The following is a 19,158-nucleotide window of genomic DNA, read 5'->3' as shown; positions in this document are numbered from 1 at the left end:
ACACCGTGAAGGCGCCGGATGAGGCTCCTAGACATGGAAGGGGCCGAGTGGGGGGCATCTTCCTGTCTCTGCAACGTTGGTGGGGGGCGGGGCGGACTGCCACCTGGTGTCAGAGCTGACAGGGATCTAGGCGGGCTCCGGGGAGCTGAACCCCAGGAGAGGGATGAGGCAGGGTGGTGGAGTGGAGGAGAGGTAGAAAGTAGTGACTTGAGCGCATGTGCGCACACACACACAAACACACATACAAACACACAGACACAAACACGCACACACCACAAACACACACAAACACGCACACAAACACAAAAACACGCACACAAGCACGCGCACACACCACGAACACACACAAACACACAGACACACTCACCACAAACACACACAAACACATGCACACAAACACACACACCAAAATCACACGCAAACACACAAAAACACGCACACAAGCACACGCACACAAACTCACACACACCACACACAAACTCACACAATCACAAACACACCACAAACACACACAAACACACGCACACAAACACACAGAGACACAAACACACACACACACACACACACACACGTCTGGGGCCCACGGTGCCGGATGCGGAGCCCGTGCCCCTTCCTGCACCCAGGTGCCCGTCCCAAACAGCACCCGCCGCGTGGAGGGGAGGACCCAGGTGTTGACAGACCCCGCGGGGCGGCCCGATGACGTCACTTCCGGGCCGGGTGGCTATAAGTGGGGCGCGCGCGAGCGGTGCCGCTGCAGCAGTGCCCTGGGCAGGCGCGGAGGCCGGTGCTCGGGCCGCCGGACGGACGGACGGACGGACGCACTGACGGACGGGCCGACGGACGGACGGACCGACGGACGGACGGAGCCGGGACGCCGCCCCCAGCCGCCAGCTGCACCCCCCGCGTCACCATGCGCTCGGCCGCGCTCCTGGCGCTGCTGCTGTGCGCCGGGCAAGGTGAGCGAGGCGGGGTCCCGCGGGGGCAGGGTGGGGCGCCCCTTGCCCGCCGCGGGGGTTCCGGCCCCGCGCCCGCCCCTGCACCCACCCTCCTGCTTGCCCCGCTCCCCGGCCCCGCTCTCCGGCCGCCCGCGCGGACAGCGGTCAGCACCGCGGACAGCGCCGCCGCCTCGGCCGGACCCGCAGGGGCAACTCCACTGGCTGGGCCTGACCCAGATGGCCCCAGGCCGCGCCTGCCCAAGGTCACCGGGGACCGGAGCGGCTGTGCCCCCCCCCCACCTCTTCTCGCCCCGACCCCTCCTGTCCTCCTCCGGCTTTGGCCCCCAAGTCTCCCAGGGGATCTCTGACACCCCCTCCTTCACGCCCCCCTTCCCCCCTTTAGCTCTCCCTGCCCTGGTCCCACTCGGCCCCTGGCCTGGTTTCCAGAGCTCGTGCCTGGGGACCGCACTGGCCGACCCAGCGGGTGGGACGGAGACCAGCTAGCCCCCTCCCCACTCCCAGCAGCCGCCGCCGCAGCAGGCTGGGAGGGCGACAACCGTCTCCCGCCTCTCCCTGAGGGCGTTTTTTGAGAGGGACCCAGGGTAAGGGGACCCCCGGTGGTGGACACAGCCAGGAAGGAGCGGAGAAGTGACGTCCAGCTCTCCTCTCTCTCCCCAGTCACTGCCCTCCCTGTGAACAGCCCTATGAATAAAGGGGACACCGAGGTAAGAAGGTCTGGGGGGGGCCTGTGCTGGGAGGGGTCCGGGGGGGTGGGCCCTGGACGCCTCGCAGTCGGGTCCTGGGCAGCTGCAGGAGTTTGCCTGGCACAGAGCCAGCAGTCGGCACTGCGGCTGCCCAGCCTGGGAACAGCTTGCGAAAAGCCATCAGGGCCACCAGCTGAGACCCGCTGTCCTGCTGGAGGAACTTCCCCACACACTGGGCTCTCATTGGGCCCTGTGCTCGGCGCTCTGGGCTGCAGCTGGGCCCACACCTCCAGCATACTCCCCCACCCCCACTGCCTGCAAACACCCCCCCTACACACACACACACACACACACACACACACACACAGCCCCCTGTCAGATCCCCCCAGGACCATGAGGCAAACGCCAGCCCGCTGTGACTAATGGCGGGCTCACTCAGCACACTCAGCAAGGGTCGTGGGGATGCTGGTCGGGGTTTATGTGAGAAGCAAGACCCCCTCTGGCTCCTGCAGCCCTGGGGGTCGTTCAGACTGTGCCATACTTGAGTTAGATTTCCCCTCCCTGCCTCTTTTATTTTTTTTTCTATTTTCTTTCTGAGGCTCTAGTTGAAACCCAAGCATCAGAGGCCAGAGGGGGTGGGGGGATGAGAGACAGAGACAGAGAAAGAGACAGAGACAGAGAGGGTGCAGCAGAAAGGACACTTGTCTCCCCTCCCCGGCACCACAAACGGTCCCCTGAGCACCGCCAGGAGTGATCCCTGAGCACCGCCCAGTGACCTGAAAACAAAACAACAGCAAGAAACCTCCAATAAAAGCACCCCCCCACCCCCCAGCCTGCGAGAGGCTGCACCGCCTTTGGTCTCCTCAGATTCCCCGCTCCTGCGGAGGGCAGCCTTGCCTTGCACGCAGCCGACCCGGGTTCCAGTCTGGCCTCTCCTAGGGTCCCCCGAGCACCGCCAGGAGGAGTTCCTGAGTGCAGAGCCAGGAGTCACTAACCCCTGAGCATTGCCAGGTGTGACCCAAAAATCCCCCAAAAAGAAAAAAAAGATTCCCTGGTCCTCAACTGCAAGCAGGTTCGTGTGACTCCTCCTACTCGTTCTCCGGATTCTCGAGCTACTCCTGAGCACCCCAGAGCCGGCCCCTTTTCTGTCCAGACCGTGTTCCTGGACCGACAGCGGGAGGGGAAAGGGCAGGGTCACAGAAGGGAGGCGGCTGGCCTGCGGGAGGGACTGTCACTCGCCCGCCCTCCTCGCCTTCACCCGTCACCCCTCCTTCCTCCGCCCCCTCCTCGGGGACAGGCAGTGTGGTGCCTCAGTGTGAGCTGGGGGGGGGGGGTGGGAGACAGGTGGCAGGAGCTTTCCTGCCAGATCCCTCGTGGGCGACATTTTGGTCGCCAGCTTGTGCCCAAGAGCCTGGGCCAGGGCCCCGGAGCAGCCGGCGAAGAGCTGAGTGTTCCCGCCCGGCTGCCCGCCCGCCCGTGTGCCACCCCGGCTCCTGGGACAGGTTGCCTTGGCACCCAGAGTCACAGCTGCCACCCCCCTCCCTCCCCTCTGCAGCGCCCGGTGTGCGTCTGACACCTCTCTGCCTAGCCCCCACACAGCAAGGCGGGAGTGGGGGGGGGCGTGTTGCCCCTCCCGGGGTGCGGGTGAGCCTTTCCAAGTCCTGTCTCCTGCATCCCGTCCTACCTGGGAAGTTGAATGTGGCTCCTGCATCCAGGCTCACCCGCTCCAGGCAGTGCTCAGGGAGCACGGGGAGCCCAGGAATCGAACCCGGGGCTCTGACCCACAAAGCCCTGCCCTCTCAGGCCCCAGATGGCACTGCCTGCACGTTTTGTGTGTCAGGTTCATCAGGAGCGTGGCGGTCCAATCCCAGACTTGCATCTGGGGGCCCCGGGATTTGCCACCCCATGCGCCTCCAGCCAGAGTAGGGGGTGTCCACCCACAGGTCACCTTGGAGCCAGACTGCAAGGCTGTCCCCACAACCCCGCACCCCATCTGGGTCAGCCCCATGGCTGTGGTACTCATGCTGTTTGCAAACAGGAGTGAGCTAGGGTGGGTCTTCACTCCCCTCTGGGGAATCCAGGGAGGCTTCTTGGAGGTGGCTGCCTTAAAACCAGATATCCTCTAGTAGATACACGGGATCGATAAATTGCTCCCTAGCTGGAAGCCTGCCTCATGAGCAAAGGGGAGAAGGCAGCTGGAATAGAGAGGGGATCACTAAGAAAATGATGGCTGGAGGAACCGGTCGGGATGGGAGATGTGTGCAGAAAAAGTAGATAAAGGACCAAACATGATGACCTCTCAGTATCTGTATTGCAAACCATAATCCCCCAAAGTAGAGGGAGATTATGGGGAATCATGTCTGCCACGGAGGCAGGGGGAGGGTGGGAAAGGGGGGTATACCGGGGATATTGGTGGTGGGGAATGTGAACTGGTGGAGGGATGGGTGTTTGATCATTGTGTGATTGTAACCCAAACACGAAAGCTTGTAACTATCTCAGTGTGATTCAAAACACTGTAACACTGTAACACTGTTCTCCAGCTGTTCATGGGTTGGCTCCAGCAGACCCAGTAACTGTCTCCATTGGAGACTTTGTTTGTGTTTGGCATATCGAATACATCACGGGTAGCTTGCCAGGCTTTGCTGTGCAGGCGAGATACACTCAGTAGCTTGTCGGGCTCTCTGAGAGGGCAGAGGAATCGAACCCGGCTCGGCTGGGGCGGCCGCGTGCAAGGCAAACGCCCTACCACTGTGCTATCGCTCCAGCTATGTGATTCAATTTAAAAAAAAAAAAAACAGATATCCTCAAGAGAGGGTATACCAGACTTGAGCCAAGTCAGCCTCTTTGGAGAAACGGCAAGTTTGGATGTGATCGTGCCAGGCCCCCTCCCCATCCGATACACAGTGAGGGGAGTTTCTGTTGCTGTTATTCTCACTGGCTAAGGAGACAGACCCAGCCCCTGACCCCTAAATACCAGAGCAGCTCTTCCTATGTCCCAGCTGGAAGTTAGTGCCAGGAGGCGGTCTCGTGGGGGGTGGGGGGCTGTGCCCCTAGTCGCAGTTGCCTGCCTGTCTTCCAGGTGATGAAGTGCATCGTGGAGGTCATCTCCGACACGCTCTCCAAGCCCAGCCCGGTGCCCGTCAGCCAGGAGTGCTCGGAAACCCTCCGCGGAGGTAGGCTGGGCGCAGGGAGGCCGGGTGGGTCCACCCACAGTTTTCAGCAGATGCTGCCCCAGGGCCCGTGGCTTCCAGGCCAGGGCTGGGGTGGGGGGTTGGGAGATGCTGCAGGCAGGGGTCATCACCTGGGGGTGTGGACTGGACAGACTAACAGAGGTGCTGGGAGGGGACCCGGGTCACCAGGCATCCAGGCAGAATGAGACCAGGCTGCAGCGGCTCCCAGCGGGCAAGGATGCCACTGGCTGCACCATGCCCGGAAGAGATGGGCGATGTGCCCCATGGTTGGCAGGAGTGGGAATGAGCGTTTTCAAGCAGCTGAGGCGGGGCGGGGGGGGAGGGTCCAGCCCAAGCACTGGGAGTGGGCTTTGAAAGGAAAGTTGCAGGAGCGAGGCTGGAGTGACAGCACAGCAGGTAGGGTGTTTGACTGGCACACGACTGACCTGGGTTTGATTCCCAGGATCCCATATGGTCCCCCAAGCACAGCCAGGAGTAATTCCTGAGTGCATGAGCCAGGAGGAACCCCTGTGCATCGCTGGGTGTGACCCAAAAAGCAAAAAAAAAAAAAAAAAAAAAAAAAAAAGAAAAGAAAAAGAAAAGTTGCGGGCAGGTAGGAGAGAAGAGCAAGCAAAAAGTACCGGGCAGGTGGGCAACGGGAGCGAGACCCAGAGACGGGGGAGTGTGTTTAGACCCCAACCTCCCTTGAAAGGCTGTGACTCAAGGCTGGGAAGGGAAGGGGGGGTGCTGTCTGACTCCATGAGAAGCTGTCAGACATTTGGAAAGGTGATGGCTACAGTATCATCTCAAGACCCCGTTTCACATGGGGGTCAAGTTTCGGGAATCCTTCCCTTGGGCTTAGCTGAAAATGCTGATGGTGATCTCTGGCCCCCCACCCCCCACGGCCCTCCTGCTCCCCTCCTCTGCAGATGAGCGCATCCTCTCCATTCTGAGGCACCAGAACCTGCTCAAAGAGCTCCAGGACCTCGCCCTGCAAGGTACTTCCGGCCGGCCACTGCCCACAGCTCTAGCCAAGCGCAGGAACTGGGGCTCCAGGGAGCGGGTGGGAAGTCCAGCAACGCCCTGCCCTCTCCCTCGGGGCTGCCCTGTGGGTCCATTGTAAAATGATGGGGGCAGGGTCCTGTGTCCGCTGGAATCCAGAGAATGAGGAGGGTCTCAGAAGCCCCTGTGGGCTCAATTCAGGAAAGATCCAGTTTCTGTGGGGGTTGGTGGCTTCTCCGAGGTCACAAGGTGTGTCAGGGACATGCTGGGACCAGATGTAGCTCTGCCCATCCACGGTGTCTGGAAGGACACCCTCAGGCCTGGCTGACAGAGATGGCCCCTGACCTCTGTCAGCTGAAGCAACATGGAATTTCTGGACAAGGAAGGAACCCCTTCCTTCTTTTTTTTTTTTTTTTGGCATTTTGGGTCATACCCAGCGATGCGCAGGGGTTACTCCTACCTCATGCACTCAGGAATTACTCCTGGTGGTGCTCAGGGGATCCTATGGGACGCTGGGAATCGAACCCGGGTTGGCTGCATGCGTGCAAGGCAAACACCCTCCCTGCTGTGCGATCCCTCTAACCCCAGCCCTTTCCTCCTTCCAAATTTCTGATGGATGGGGCAAGTCACACCTTGCTTGAACCCACCCCCCACCCCACCCCCGAGTAGCCGTGGTGGGCCTGGTCGTTAGTTCGGTCTTCCTGCTGGAGTGGAGGAGACAGTCCAGCTCTGGACGGGGGCTGAGCTCCTGGTGCTGGGGGGTGGGGGGGCGGGGCCGGTGGCTTGAGGCCAGCCAGGAGCGCGCTCAGACGTGGGGACCTCCCTGGCCAGTGTGCAAAGTGGCATGTTCTGCCCCCGTGCCAGCCTCAGGTTGGGTGCATTGATCGTTTGCGTGCTGGCGGGGCCAGTACCCCCCACAGGGGAGGGGTCTCCGGCACTGCGGTCACATCTGCTCCCACCCGAGTAAGGACCCAGCTTAGGGCTGGATCTTGGGTTCCAGGAGGGGAAACCAAGATGTTTTCTTAAAGTTTAGTATCGAGGGCCAGAATGATAGTACAGCAGGTAAAGCTTTTGCCTTGCTCATGGCTGACCCAGGTTCAGCCCCTGCCCCCTGTACCGACTCCCAGGCCCTCCAGGAGGGATCCCTGAGCACAGAGCCATGAGGAAGCCCTGAACATCACAGGATGTCCCCCCCACACACACCCCAAAGAAAAAGAAAGCAACAGAGTATTGAGTGACTCTCTCACTATGTTTAAGTACAATGATGCTGTTTTAGGGGGTGTGTCCTGAAATAGGGCTGGAGCCATAGCACAGCGGGTAGGGTGTTTGCCTTGCACATAGCCGACCTAGCCAACCCAAGTTCGATTCCTCCGCCCCTCTCGGAGACCCCGGCAAGCTACCGAGAGTATCTCGCCCACATGCCAAAGTCTGGCAAGCTACCCGTGACGTATTCAATATGCCAAACACGGTAACAACAAGTCTTACAATTTGTTGTGAGACGTTACTGGTGCCCGCTCAAGCAAATTGATGAACAGGAGGACAGTGCTACAGTTCTGAAATATCTACACACACACACACACACCTCTGTGTGTTTAGATAGAAACTATCGAGGGGGTCAGAGCAATAGTGCAGCAGGGAACGTGCTGGTCTTGCACAAGGTGGACTGGGTTTGATCCTTATCATTCCATATTGGTCTCCTGAGCAACACCAGGAGTAATTCCTGAGCACAGAGCCAGGAGTAAGCCCTGAGCCTTGCCAGGTGACCCAAAAAGATGGGGGAAAAAAGAAAGAGAGAGAGGGAGAGAGAGACAGGGAGGAAGGAAGGAAGGAAGGAAGGAAGGAAGGAGGAAAGAAAGAAAGAAAGAAAGAAAGAAAGAAAGAAAGAAAGAAAGAAGAAAGCAAGCAAGCATCCAGGGGCTGGAGCGATAGCACAGCAGGTAGGGCGTTTGCCTTGCACGCGGTCGACCCGGGTTGCTGGGAGGTGTTTGCCTTGCACACAGGTCGACCTGCGGTCGATTCCCAGCATGCCATATGGTCCCCTGAGCACTGCCAGGAGTAACTCCTGAGTGCAGAGCCAGGAGGAACACCTGTGCATTGCTGGGTGTGACCCAAAAAGCAAAAAAAAAAAAAACCCATCCAATATTGTATCTAATCTAGTCCCCATAGTGACCCTGATACAGTTGTCTGTCTGTCCACCTGTCCTCCACCCCGAACCCCTCTACCCCTCTACGCTCCCCTATCTTGCACCCTGTACCTTAGCACCCTTATAAACGAGAGTGCCAAAGGGGGAGCCCAGAGCCCAGAGCAGAGCGAGGGACTAAGGTAGGGGTTGGCCCAGCACCGATTTGACCCAGTCCCTGCTTGACACCACCCGGAAGGCCAGCCCAGCAGTGTCCATCATAGCAAAGACTCACCCCAGCTGTCGGCTTCCCTGGCCACAGACTCCCAGGAGCCAGGGGCCAGGACTGTCAGCAGCCACTGCAGAGCACGGGGCTCCCTGGGTAATCACGGTGCCCACCCTGAGCTCGGCACAGCCCAGTGCTGCCCCCGTCACCTGGATGTGCCGGGTTCAGGGGGTCTGAACCAAGAGCCCCCCATTGAGGGAAGAAGCACCGGTGTGACCTGCCCAAGGGCCCCCTTTCCACCAGCCCGGACCCCCAACTGTCTAGACCGCAGCTCCGGTTGAGCCCAACACTCAAATCGATTATTCTGAACCAGTCCACTCTGAGGCGTGCGCGGCAAAGGAGAAACAGTTGGAGGGGCCGGGTGGGGGAGGTGGGCCCAGCTGGGGGCAGGCCCTGGGCCCTGCACACGCAGGGAAATGGCATGCTGCTCCGACACAGGGGCCAAGGAGAGGTCACGGCAGCAGAAGAAGCATGGCAGTGCGGAGGACGAGCTCACCGAGGCGCCGGAGAAGCAGAGCGACCAGGCCCCGCCGAAGGGTAGGGCAGCTCTGGGTGAGGCCGCGGGAGGGAGGGGGCGCCGGACAAGGCAGTTCTGAAAGGTCGGGAGCCACTACCCTAGGCTGTGAGGTCACGTCACTGCTTGCCTTTATGAGGTTGGCGAAGGCCTGCAGCAGTGGTGGACGCTGCCTAAGGAGAGCGGCACAAACTGAAATCTGGCTCTGATTGGTCCAAATGCCCGTGGAGTATCACTCCAGGACAGGAAGTGTCAGGCAGAATAATGCCCCAGGACAGGAAGTAGGGGGTGATGCCCAGGACAGGAAGGACCAGGGGAGAGTGATACCCCAGGACAGGAAGTAGGGGGTGATGCCCAGGACAGGAAGTAGGGGGTGATGCCCAGGACAGTATGTAGGGGAGTGATGCCCAGGACAGGAAGTAAGGGGTGATGCCTAGGACAGGAAGTAGGGGGTGATGCCCCAGGAAAGGAAGTAGGGGGTGATGCCCAGGACATGAAGTAGGGGGTGATGTCCAGGACAGGAAGTAGGGGGTGATGCCCAGGACATGAAGTAGGGGGGTGATGCCCCAGGAAAGGAAGTAGGGGGTGATGCCCAGGACATGAAGTAGGGGGGTGATGCCCGAGGACAGGAAGTAGGGGGTGATGCCCAGGACATGAAGTAGGGGGTGATGTCCAGGACAGGAAGTAGGGGGTGATGCCCAGGACATGAAGTAGGGGTTGATGCCCAGGACAGGAAGTAGGGGGTGATGCCCAGGACATGAAGTAGGGGGGTGATGCCCGAGGACAGGAAGTAGGGGGTGATGTCCCAGGACATGAAGTAGGGGGTGATGTCCAGGACAGGAAGTAGGGGGTGATGCCCAGGACATCAAGTAGGGGGTGATGTCCAGGACAGGAAGTAGGGGGTGATGCCCGAGGACAGGAAGTAGGGGGTGATGCCCCAGGACAGGAAGTAGGGGGTGATGCCCGAGGACAGGAAGTAGGGGGTGATGCCCGAGGACAGGAAGTAGGGGGTGATGCCCGAGGTCATGAAGTAGGGGGGTGATGCCCGAGGACAGGAAGTAGGGGGTGATGCCCCAGGACAGGAAGTAGGGGGTGATGCCCCAGGAAAGGAAGTAAGGGGTGATGCCTAGGATAGGAAGTAGGGGGTGATGCCCCAGGAAAGGAAGTAGGGGGTGATGCCCAGGACATGAAGTAGGGGGTGATGTCCAGGACAGGAAGTAGGGGGTGATGCCCAGGACATGAAGTAGGGGGGTGATGCCCGAGGACAGGAAGTAGGGGGTGATGCCCCAGGAAAGGAAGTAGGGGATGATGCCCAGGACATGAAGTAGGGGGTGATGTCCAGGACAGGAAGTAGGGGGTGATGCCTGAGGACAGGAAGTAGGGGGTGATGTTCAGGACAGGAAGTCGGGGGTGATGTCCAGGACAGGAAGTAGGGGGTGATGCCCAGGACATGAAGTAGGGGGGTGATGCCCGAGGACAGGAAGTAGGGGGTGATGCCCAGGACATGAAGTAGGGGGGTGATGCCCGAGGACAGGAAGTAGGGGGTGATGCTCAGGACAGGAAGTAGGGGGTGATGCCCAGGACATGAAGTAGGGGGGTGATGCCCCAGGACATGAAGTAGGGGGTGATGTCCAGGACAGGAAGTAGGGGGTGATGCCCAGGACATGAAGTAGGGGGTGATGTCCAGGAAAGGAAGTAGGGGGTGATGCCCAGGACATGAAGTAGGGGGGTGATGCCCCAGGACAGGAAGTAGGGGGTGATGCCCAGCACATTAAGTAAGGGGTGATGTCCAGGACAGGAAGTAGGGGGTGATGCCCAGGACATGAAGTAGGGGGGTGATGCCCCAGGACAGGAAGTAGGGGGTGATGCTCAGGACAGGAAGTAGGGGGTGATGCCCCAGTAAAGGAGGTAGGGGGTGATGCCCAGGACATGAAGTAGGGGGTGATGCCCCAGGACAGGAAGTAGGGAGTGATGCCCAGGATATGAAGTAAGGGGTGATGTCCAGGACAGGAAGTAGGGGGTGATGCCCAGGACATGAAGTAGAGGGGTGATGCCCCAGGACAGGAAGTAGGAGGTGATGCTCAGGACAGGAAGTAGGGGGTGATGCCCCAGGAAAGGAAGTAAGGGGTGATGCCTAGGATAGGAAGTAGGGGGGGTGATGCCCCAGGAAAGGAAGTAGGGGTTGATGCCCAGGACATGAAGTAGGGGGTGATGTCCAGGACAGGAAGTAGGGGGTGATGTCCAGGACATGAAGTAGGGGGCTGATGCCCCAGGACAGGAAGTAGGGGGTGATGCTCAGGACAGGAAGTCGGGGGTGATGTCCAGGACAGGAAGTATGGGGTGATGTCCAGGACAGGAAGTAGGGGGTGATGTCCAGGACAGGAAGTAGGGGGTGATGCCCAGGACATGAAGTAGGGGGGTGATGCCCCAGGAAAGGAAGTAGGGGGTGATGCCCAGGACAGGAAGTAGGGGGTGATGCCCAGGACATGAAGTAGGGGGGTGATGCCCCAGGACAGGAAGTAGGGGGTGATGCCCAGGACATTAAGTAAGGGGTGATGTCCAGGACAGGAAGTAGGGGGTGATGCCCAGGACATGAAGTAGGGGGGTGATGCCCGAGAACAGGAAGTAGGGGGTGATGCTCAGGACAGGAAGTCGGGGGTGATGTCCAGGACAGGAAGTAGGGGGTGATGCCCAGGACATGAAGTAGGGGGTGATGCCCCAGGACAGGAAGTAGGAGGTGATGCTCAGGACAGGAAGTAGGGGGTGATGCCCCAGGACAGGAAGTAGGGGGTGATGCTCAGGACAGGAAGTAGGGGGTGATTCCCCAGGAAAGGAAGTAGGGGGTGATGCCCAGGACATGAAGTAGGGGGTGATGCTCAGGACAGGAAGTAGGGGGTGATGCCCCAGGAAAGGAAGTAGGGGGTGATGCCCCGGACATGAAGTAGGGGGGTGATGCCCCAGTACAGGAAGTAGGGGGTGATGCTCAGGACAGGAAGTAGGAGGTGATGCTCAGGACAGGAAGTAGGGGGTGATGCCCCAGGAAAGGAAGTAAGGGGTGATGCCTAGGATAGGAAGTAGGGGGGGTGATGCCCCAGGAAAGGAAGTAGGGGTTGATGCCCAGGACATGAAGTAGGGGGTGATGCCCAGGACATGAAGTAGGGGGGTGATGCCCCAGGAAAGGAAGTAGGGGGTGATGCCCAGGACAGGAAGTAGGGGGTGATGCCCAGGACATGAAGTAGGGGGGTGATGCCCCAGGACAGGAAGTAGGGGGTGATGCCCAGGTCATTAAGTAAGGGGTGATGTCCAGGACAGGAAGTAGGGGGTGATGCCCAGGACATGAAGTAGGGGGGTGATGCCCGAGGACAGGAAGTAGGGGGTGATGCTCAGGACAGGAAGTAGGGGGTGATGCCCCAGGACAGGAAGTAGGGGGTGATGCCCAGCACATTAAGTAAGGGGTGATGTCCAGGACAGGAAGTAGGGGGTGATGCCCAGGACATGAAGTAGGGGGGTGATGCCCCAGGACAGGAAGTAGGGGGTGATGCTCAGGACAGGAAGTAGGGGGTGATGCCCCAGTAAAGGAGGTAGGGGGTGATGCCCAGGACATGAAGTAGGGGGTGATGCCCCAGGACAGGAAGTAGGGAGTGATGCCCAGGATATGAAGTAAGGGGTGATGTCCAGGACAGGAAGTAGGGGGTGATGCCCAGGACATGAAGTAGAGGGGTGATGCCCCAGGACAGGAAGTAGGAGGTGATGCTCAGGACAGGAAGTAGGGGGTGATGCCCCAGGAAAGGAAGTAAGGGGTGATGCCTAGGATAGGAAGTAGGGGGGGTGATGCCCCAGGAAAGGAAGTAGGGGTTGATGCCCAGGACATGAAGTAGGGGGTGATGTCCAGGACAGGAAGTAGGGGGTGATGTCCAGGACATGAAGTAGGGGGCTGATGCCCCAGGACAGGAAGTAGGGGGTGATGCTCAGGACAGGAAGTCGGGGGTGATGTCCAGGACAGGAAGTATGGGGTGATGTCCAGGACAGGAAGTAGGGGGTGATGTCCAGGACAGGAAGTAGGGGGTGATGCCCAGGACATGAAGTAGGGGGGTGATGCCCCAGGAAAGGAAGTAGGGGGTGATGCCCAGGACAGGAAGTAGGGGGTGATGCCCAGGACATGAAGTAGGGGGGTGATGCCCCAGGACAGGAAGTAGGGGGTGATGCCCAGGACATTAAGTAAGGGGTGATGTCCAGGACAGGAAGTAGGGGGTGATGCCCAGGACATGAAGTAGGGGGGTGATGCCCGAGAACAGGAAGTAGGGGGTGATGCTCAGGACAGGAAGTCGGGGGTGATGTCCAGGACAGGAAGTAGGGGGTGATGCCCAGGACATGAAGTAGGGGGTGATGCCCCAGGACAGGAAGTAGGAGGTGATGCTCAGGACAGGAAGTAGGGGGTGATGCCCCAGGACAGGAAGTAGGGGGTGATGCTCAGGACAGGAAGTAGGGGGTGATTCCCCAGGAAAGGAAGTAGGGGGTGATGCCCAGGACATGAAGTAGGGGGTGATGCTCAGGACAGGAAGTAGGGGGTGATGCCCCAGGAAAGGAAGTAGGGGGTGATGCCCCGGACATGAAGTAGGGGGGTGATGCCCCAGTACAGGAAGTAGGGGGTGATGCTCAGGACAGGAAGTAGGGGGTGATGTCCAGGACAGGAAGTTGGGTGTGATGCCCTGGACAGGAAGTAGGGGGTGATGCCTAGGACAGGAAGTAGGGGGTGATGCCCCAGGAAAGGAAGTAGGGGGTGATGCCCAGGACATGAAGTAGGGGGTGATGTCCAGGACAGGAAGTAGGGGGGTGATGCCCCAGGAAGGAAGTAGGAGGGTGATGTCCAGGACAGGAAGTAGGGGGTGATGTCCAGGACAAGAAGTAGGGGGGTGATGCCCCAGGACAGGAAGTTGGAGGTGATGCCCAGGAAAGGAAGTAGGGGGTGATGCCTAGGACAGGAAGTAGGGGGTGATGCCCCAGGAAAGGAAGTAGGGGGTGATGCCCAGGACATGAAGTAGGGGGTGATGTCCAGGACAGGAAGTAGGGGGGTGATGCCCCAGGACAGGAAGTAGGAGGGTGATGCCCAGGACAGGAAGTAGGGGATGATGCTCAGGATGGGAAGTAGGGTGGGTGATGCCCCAGGACAGGAAGTACCAGGGGAGAGTATTACCCTAGGACAGGAAGTAGGGGGTGATGCCCAGTCCAGGAAGTACCGGGGTACGTTGAGGCTGTAGGACAGGGAGTATCTGGCCTCGCAGGCAGGCAGCCTTATCGTCTTTCCAGTCGCCATGGCAGAGGGCCCCCTGGCTTCAGGCTTTGGGGTACCCAGATAGTGCCGAGTTGCAGGAGGATCCCAGAGGAGGTCAAAGTTCAATATTTCTGGGCCGTTTCCCTGAAACCAGCTTGGAAGGATTTGGAGGGGTCGAGGCGATGCCGTCCATCCTCCTGACAGGGAGCACCCACCAGCTGCCCCAGGCCCTGTTCTCTGCAGATGCTGGCAGGGATGCAGGGGGGATGGGCCCAAATCTCAGCGGGCATCCAGCTGGGTAACGGCAGGAACGTGGCCTGGAGGCTGCAGACGCCCCCGCTCCTGACCGCAGCCAGGGAGGGGCTGCAAGCAAGCGTCCCAGCGTGGCATGTGGAGAAGTGACCTCGCCTCAAGCTCCGGGTGACCGTGCCACTGTCTCCGTCTAGTTCACAGAGTCTGTGAGGGACGGGGTTGGAGCGTTTCACTAGGAAAAGTCCTTGTGCCGAGCAGACGCAGGTGGGCGCCTCTGCAGAATGTCCCCTCCCCAACCCCTGGGGAACCGCGGTCTGCTTCCCAGAGGGTTAGGGGCTCACCCAGGTTCTCACAGCAGCCCCACCAACATCCCGATTTCAACTCTGGACACAGTTTCCGGGGCCACATTCGAGATAAGAAAAACGACAGGGGCTGGAGCAGTAGCACAGTGGGTAGGGCGTTTGCCTTGCACATGGCCCACCCGGATTCGATTCCCGGCATCCCATATGTCCCCCAAGCACCGCCAGCCAGGAGTAATTCCTGACTGCAGTGCCAGGAGTAACCCCTGAGCATTGCCGGGTGTGACCCAAAAAGCAAAAAAAAAAAAAAAAAAAAAAAAGAAAAGAAAAACTGCAGCTGTGCTTTGGCTGACCAGCCCTGCTGGTGAAGACAAGAGGGTGTCGGGCGGGTCTGGGCAGAGGCTGAGATCCGAGATTGGGGACCCCTGCCCACGATCGAGGCCCGGAGCTGATCATGCCGTGATCTCCGCAGGTGGGACAGCACCCCCCGAGGAGGCTGCAGAGAAAAGAGAAACTTCTGAGGAGGTAGAGACGGAGGGAGGCAGGCCCCGGGCCTCCCCAGAGCCCACGCAGGCGTTCAGGGACCAGGATGACCAGGAACCAGGCGAGGAGGAGGAGGAGGAGGAGGAGACGCCCCACACGCACCCCCCCGCCAGTCAGCCAGAACCGATATCCACAGAGTCACAGGCCGAGGGCCCCGTCAAGGACCACGCACGAGCCGAGCAGGAAGAGGAGGCGGAGGAGGAGGCTGGCACCAAGGCCCAGCCTGAGGAGGAAGAGCCCACCTCGGCGCTCAGCCTGGGCAGCAAGGAGAGCCTGAGCAGGAAGGGTACGTAGGGCACAAGCGTAGTGGACAGGCGGGGACCCCACCAGGGAGCTCCTTCCGCCTTCACCCCACCCCCAGATGCAGTCTCTGGTTTCCCGAGAGGAAACTGAGGCTCCAGAGAGGTTGCATCATGGACCCAAGGTCACACAGCTGATGATCAGAGCTGCGCGTGCGGCCCCGGATGTCCGGCCCTGAGTCCTCACGTCCCCCTGTTCCTCACAGCTCCTGCCCACCGCCCCATGCCCCGGGAACAGGGTGGGCTGGGGGGTGGTGGGTGGTAGGACCAGCAGCACAACCACCGGTGTCTGACCAGCTTCTGGGGAACCTTGTTTTTTTGTTTTGTTTTGTTTTTGTTTTTGTTTTTGCTTTTTGGGTCCACCGGGTGATGCACGGGGGTTATTCCTGGCTCCGTGCTCAGGAATTACCCCTGGCGGTGCTCAGAGGACCATATGGGATACTGGGAATAGAACCCGGGTCGGCCGCATGCAAGGCAAACGCCCTCCCCGCTGTGCTATTGCTCCAGCCTGGAACCTTGGTTTTTCCCGGGGGGCCTGGCTGGGTTTCCCGTCTCTGGGTGCTGCGTGGGCAGGGGGCCTCCGGGCGGAGAGGGTAGAGGTGCCCTGAGCATCACCCGGCAGCTCTCGGCTCCTAGGGGGAAGCGTTTCGGAGATGCAGGGCTGGCCGCTGAGCGCGGGATCGGGATTCACCCCCTTCCCCGAGACCCCGGGGTGCAAGGGTGCTGGGAACCCCCTTGCTCATCATCCTGCTTCCGTCCCCCCCCGCCCCAGGTACACCCGAAGCTCCGGCCATGGATGAAGAGAGGAGGAAGGAGTCTGAGGAGGTTCGACCCCCCAAAAGGAAGGCAGCGCGGGAGCACGGCCGGCCGCAGAAGCAGGAGGAGGAGGAAGAGGAGGAGCTGGCAGGGAGCAGGCAGCTGGAACCTGAGGAGGAGGAGGAGGAGGAAGAGGAGGTCGTGGGGCAGCGCCCCAAGCCGTGGGCGGACACCAAGCGCTGGAGCAAGATGGACCGCCTGGCCGAGGAGCTGGCGGCCGAGAAGCGCCTGGAGCAGGAGGCCGAGGAGCAGCCCGACCGCTCCATGAAGCTGCCTTTCCGGGCCCCAGCCGGCGAGCTCAGGGGCCGCGGGCCGGCCCGAGGCTGGCGCCCGTCCTCCCGGGAGGACAGCTTGGAGGCCGGCCTGGGCCTGCGGGTGCGCGGCTTCCCCGAGGAGAAGAAGGAGGAGGAAGGCAGCGCCAACCGCAGGGCAGAGGTGGGTGCGGGCTGGGCCGAGGGCTGGGGGGGTCACAGAAGCTGGGGGTCGGGGAGAGCCCCCCACTCACTCAGTGCCTGGGAGCCAGAGGGGGTGCCTGGGAGGTCCTGGAGGAGAGTCTGGGTGGGATCTTTGTCCTGAAGCCATTGGAGGAACGGGGGTGGGGGGGTTCTGCAGAGTAGGGAGCAGGACTCAGGGATGGGGGGCAACGGCTGCCGTCCTGGGGGCCGGGGTGTGGAGTGTGCAGGGCCCGTGGACGCCAGATCGGAAGGACAGTGGGGTGGGGGCCACAGCACCGCACAGGGTCCCCAGGACACCCTGCTTCTGCAGCAGCTTCTCCCGTCACAGCCCTGGTGGGGGCCAGCAGGGAGGGCCAGTTGCTGTCCACTCGCTGCCCTTCTGGCCTCCTGGTCATGGTGGATTTTTTTTTTTTTGCTTTTTTGGGTCACACCCGGCGATGCACAGGGGTTACTCCTGGCTCTGCACTCAGGAGTTACTCCTGGCGGTGCTCAGGGGACCACATGGGATGCTGGGAATCGAGCCCAGGTCTGCCATGTGCAAGGCAAACGCTTTACCCGCTGTGCTGTTGCTCCAGCCCCGTTTTTTGTTGTTGTTGTTTTTGCAGCCTCCTGTTGGTGAAACGGGGCTCGAATGTTCTTTCTCCCCGCCCCAAGTGTGGGTGCCAGTTCTGGGTGCCAGGCAGTCCCCAGGCCCACAGGGGACCTTGTGGCGTGCAGGGACGGCCCCGCGGGAAGGCCCTGGGCAGGAGCTAGGGAGTGCGGGCAGCGGGTCTGTGGGTGAAGGCCCAGGGACCTGAGGGAAGTCTGGGCTGGGGTCTTGGTGGATTTGGGTCCGGGGGGCCACTCCTGGCAGTGCTTGGGGATCACTCCTGGGGCTCCCATGGGTCAAACCTGCACTCAGCCGCCGAGTCACGCCCCAGCTCCTGATGGGGGTCGTGACAGCCCTAGGAAGGGGGTCCCCCGGCACCAGGCTGAGGTCTGTCCCAGGGACTGGCTCTAGGCCCAAGAGCTTGGGCCCTGGGGCTGCAAGACACAGGGTCTGTCTCCATGGTGGTCCCATACCGGGCAGGGGCTAGGCCAGGGCACAACTGCCCTGAAGCCCTTGAGTCTGAGCCTGAGCTCCCGGGAGTCTGTGCAGAGCTGGGGGCAGAGCTCAGGAAGGCCGCCTGCCACAGTGCGCAGGGGTCCAGCCCTGCCACTCTGCTGGGGCCTGGCAGACAGGAAGCCAAGGGCTGTCTTGGCCTGGGACAGGAATACCAGAGAGAGAGAGAGAGACAGAGACAGAGACAGAGACAGAGACAGAGACAGAGACAGGCATAGTTAGGGATGGAGTGATGAGGGTATCTATGAGAGTACGTGTATATGTGAGTGTGAAAGAGGAGTAGGAACAGTGTGTGTGTGTGCGTGTGTGTGTCCATCTGTCTATGACCGGGGTGATCGGGGGGCGGGGCAGTTCATGCTGGTAGAGGCGCTACTCTGCACAGGGCAGGCCTGCCCTGGAGAGCCAGGCGGCGACAGGCCTGGGTGAGAGGCTCAGGGGTGGGACGTCAGGCCCCTTATTCCTGCCATCCTGGTCCTCACCCGTATCTCTGCGCCTGTGCTGGGGGGTCCTGAGAGGGAACGTCCCCCTCCCACTGACGGTGCTCTCTCCCCCAGGACCAGGAGCTGGAGAGCCTGTCGGCCATCGAGGCGGAGCTGGAGAAGGTGGCCCACGAGCTGGAGGCCCTGCGGCGGGGCTGAGCGTCCAGCGTCCTGGCGCTCCTGTCCCCTCGCCAGGTCCCGGCCTGACCCCGGGCGCTGCTCCTGGTAGGGAGGTGGCCCCCAGGCGGGCCCCCCCATCCCCCCGTGCGCCTCTCCTCTCTCCGGTCCCTGCCCGGGCACCCCTTTGCTGGGGGGACCCCTGACTCCCGACAGTCATCCTCCGAACACAGGCAGCTTCTAGACGTTTCCCTCCCACTACCAGCCCCCCTGGCCATGACTGCAATAACTTCTGGTCTCTGCGAGCGTGCGGGCGCCCAGCAGACCCGTGTGCAAACTCCGTCAGGAGGAATAAACCTGCTCCGGGCTCCATGCTGTCTCACCACTGGCGGGGGCATCTGCGTCGGAGACGGGGGGCTTCAGTGTGTGTGTGTGTAATAGCCTACTCCAGGGGCTCCCCTCTTCCTCCCAAGTGCCCTCATGGGACGGGGGGACAGTTGGGGGCCGGTCGGGCTGAGGATGTGGAGGGGACACTGGCACGCAGACACTTCTCTGAAGATGAGAAGACCCATCCAAGTCCGAAGCAGGGGGGATACCCGACCTTCCGGTGCGCCCGAGGGGGGTGGAGACAGGCTCAGGATGGGGATTGTGATGCTGGCAGATGGGCAGGATGGTTGTACACACACTTCTGGACGCCCAAACACCCACCCACACTCACACTCACACATACACCTACATACACCCCTCCAAACAACACACAAACACTCACCCCTCACGATCCCTCCCCCTCATCA

General features: G+C 60.8%; 1 protein-coding gene across 1 annotated transcript; it reads left to right on the top strand.

Moving 5' to 3' along the window:
* Positions 1 to 804: 804 nt before the first annotated feature.
* CHGA (chromogranin A) lies at positions 805 to 18,496 on the top strand. The gene is made up of 7 exons (XM_056133520.1): positions 805 to 956; positions 1,614 to 1,660; positions 4,719 to 4,812; positions 5,739 to 5,807; positions 8,655 to 8,753; positions 16,168 to 16,646; positions 18,323 to 18,496. Exons 1-7 carry the CDS (start codon positions 911 to 913, stop codon positions 18,404 to 18,406), a joined length of 918 nt encoding a protein of 305 aa, XP_055989495.1. The 5' UTR covers positions 805 to 910; the 3' UTR covers positions 18,407 to 18,496.
* The last annotated feature ends 662 nt before the right edge of the window (positions 18,497 to 19,158 follow it).

This window comes from Sorex fumeus, unplaced genomic scaffold (assembly GCF_029834395.1).
Source record: "Sorex fumeus unplaced genomic scaffold, SorFum_2.1 ptg000098l, whole genome shotgun sequence".
Lineage (NCBI taxonomy): Eukaryota > Metazoa > Chordata > Mammalia > Eulipotyphla > Soricidae > Sorex > Sorex fumeus.
Note: the sequence above shows the minus strand (reverse complement) of the source record. Positions and strands in the feature narration are given on the sequence as shown.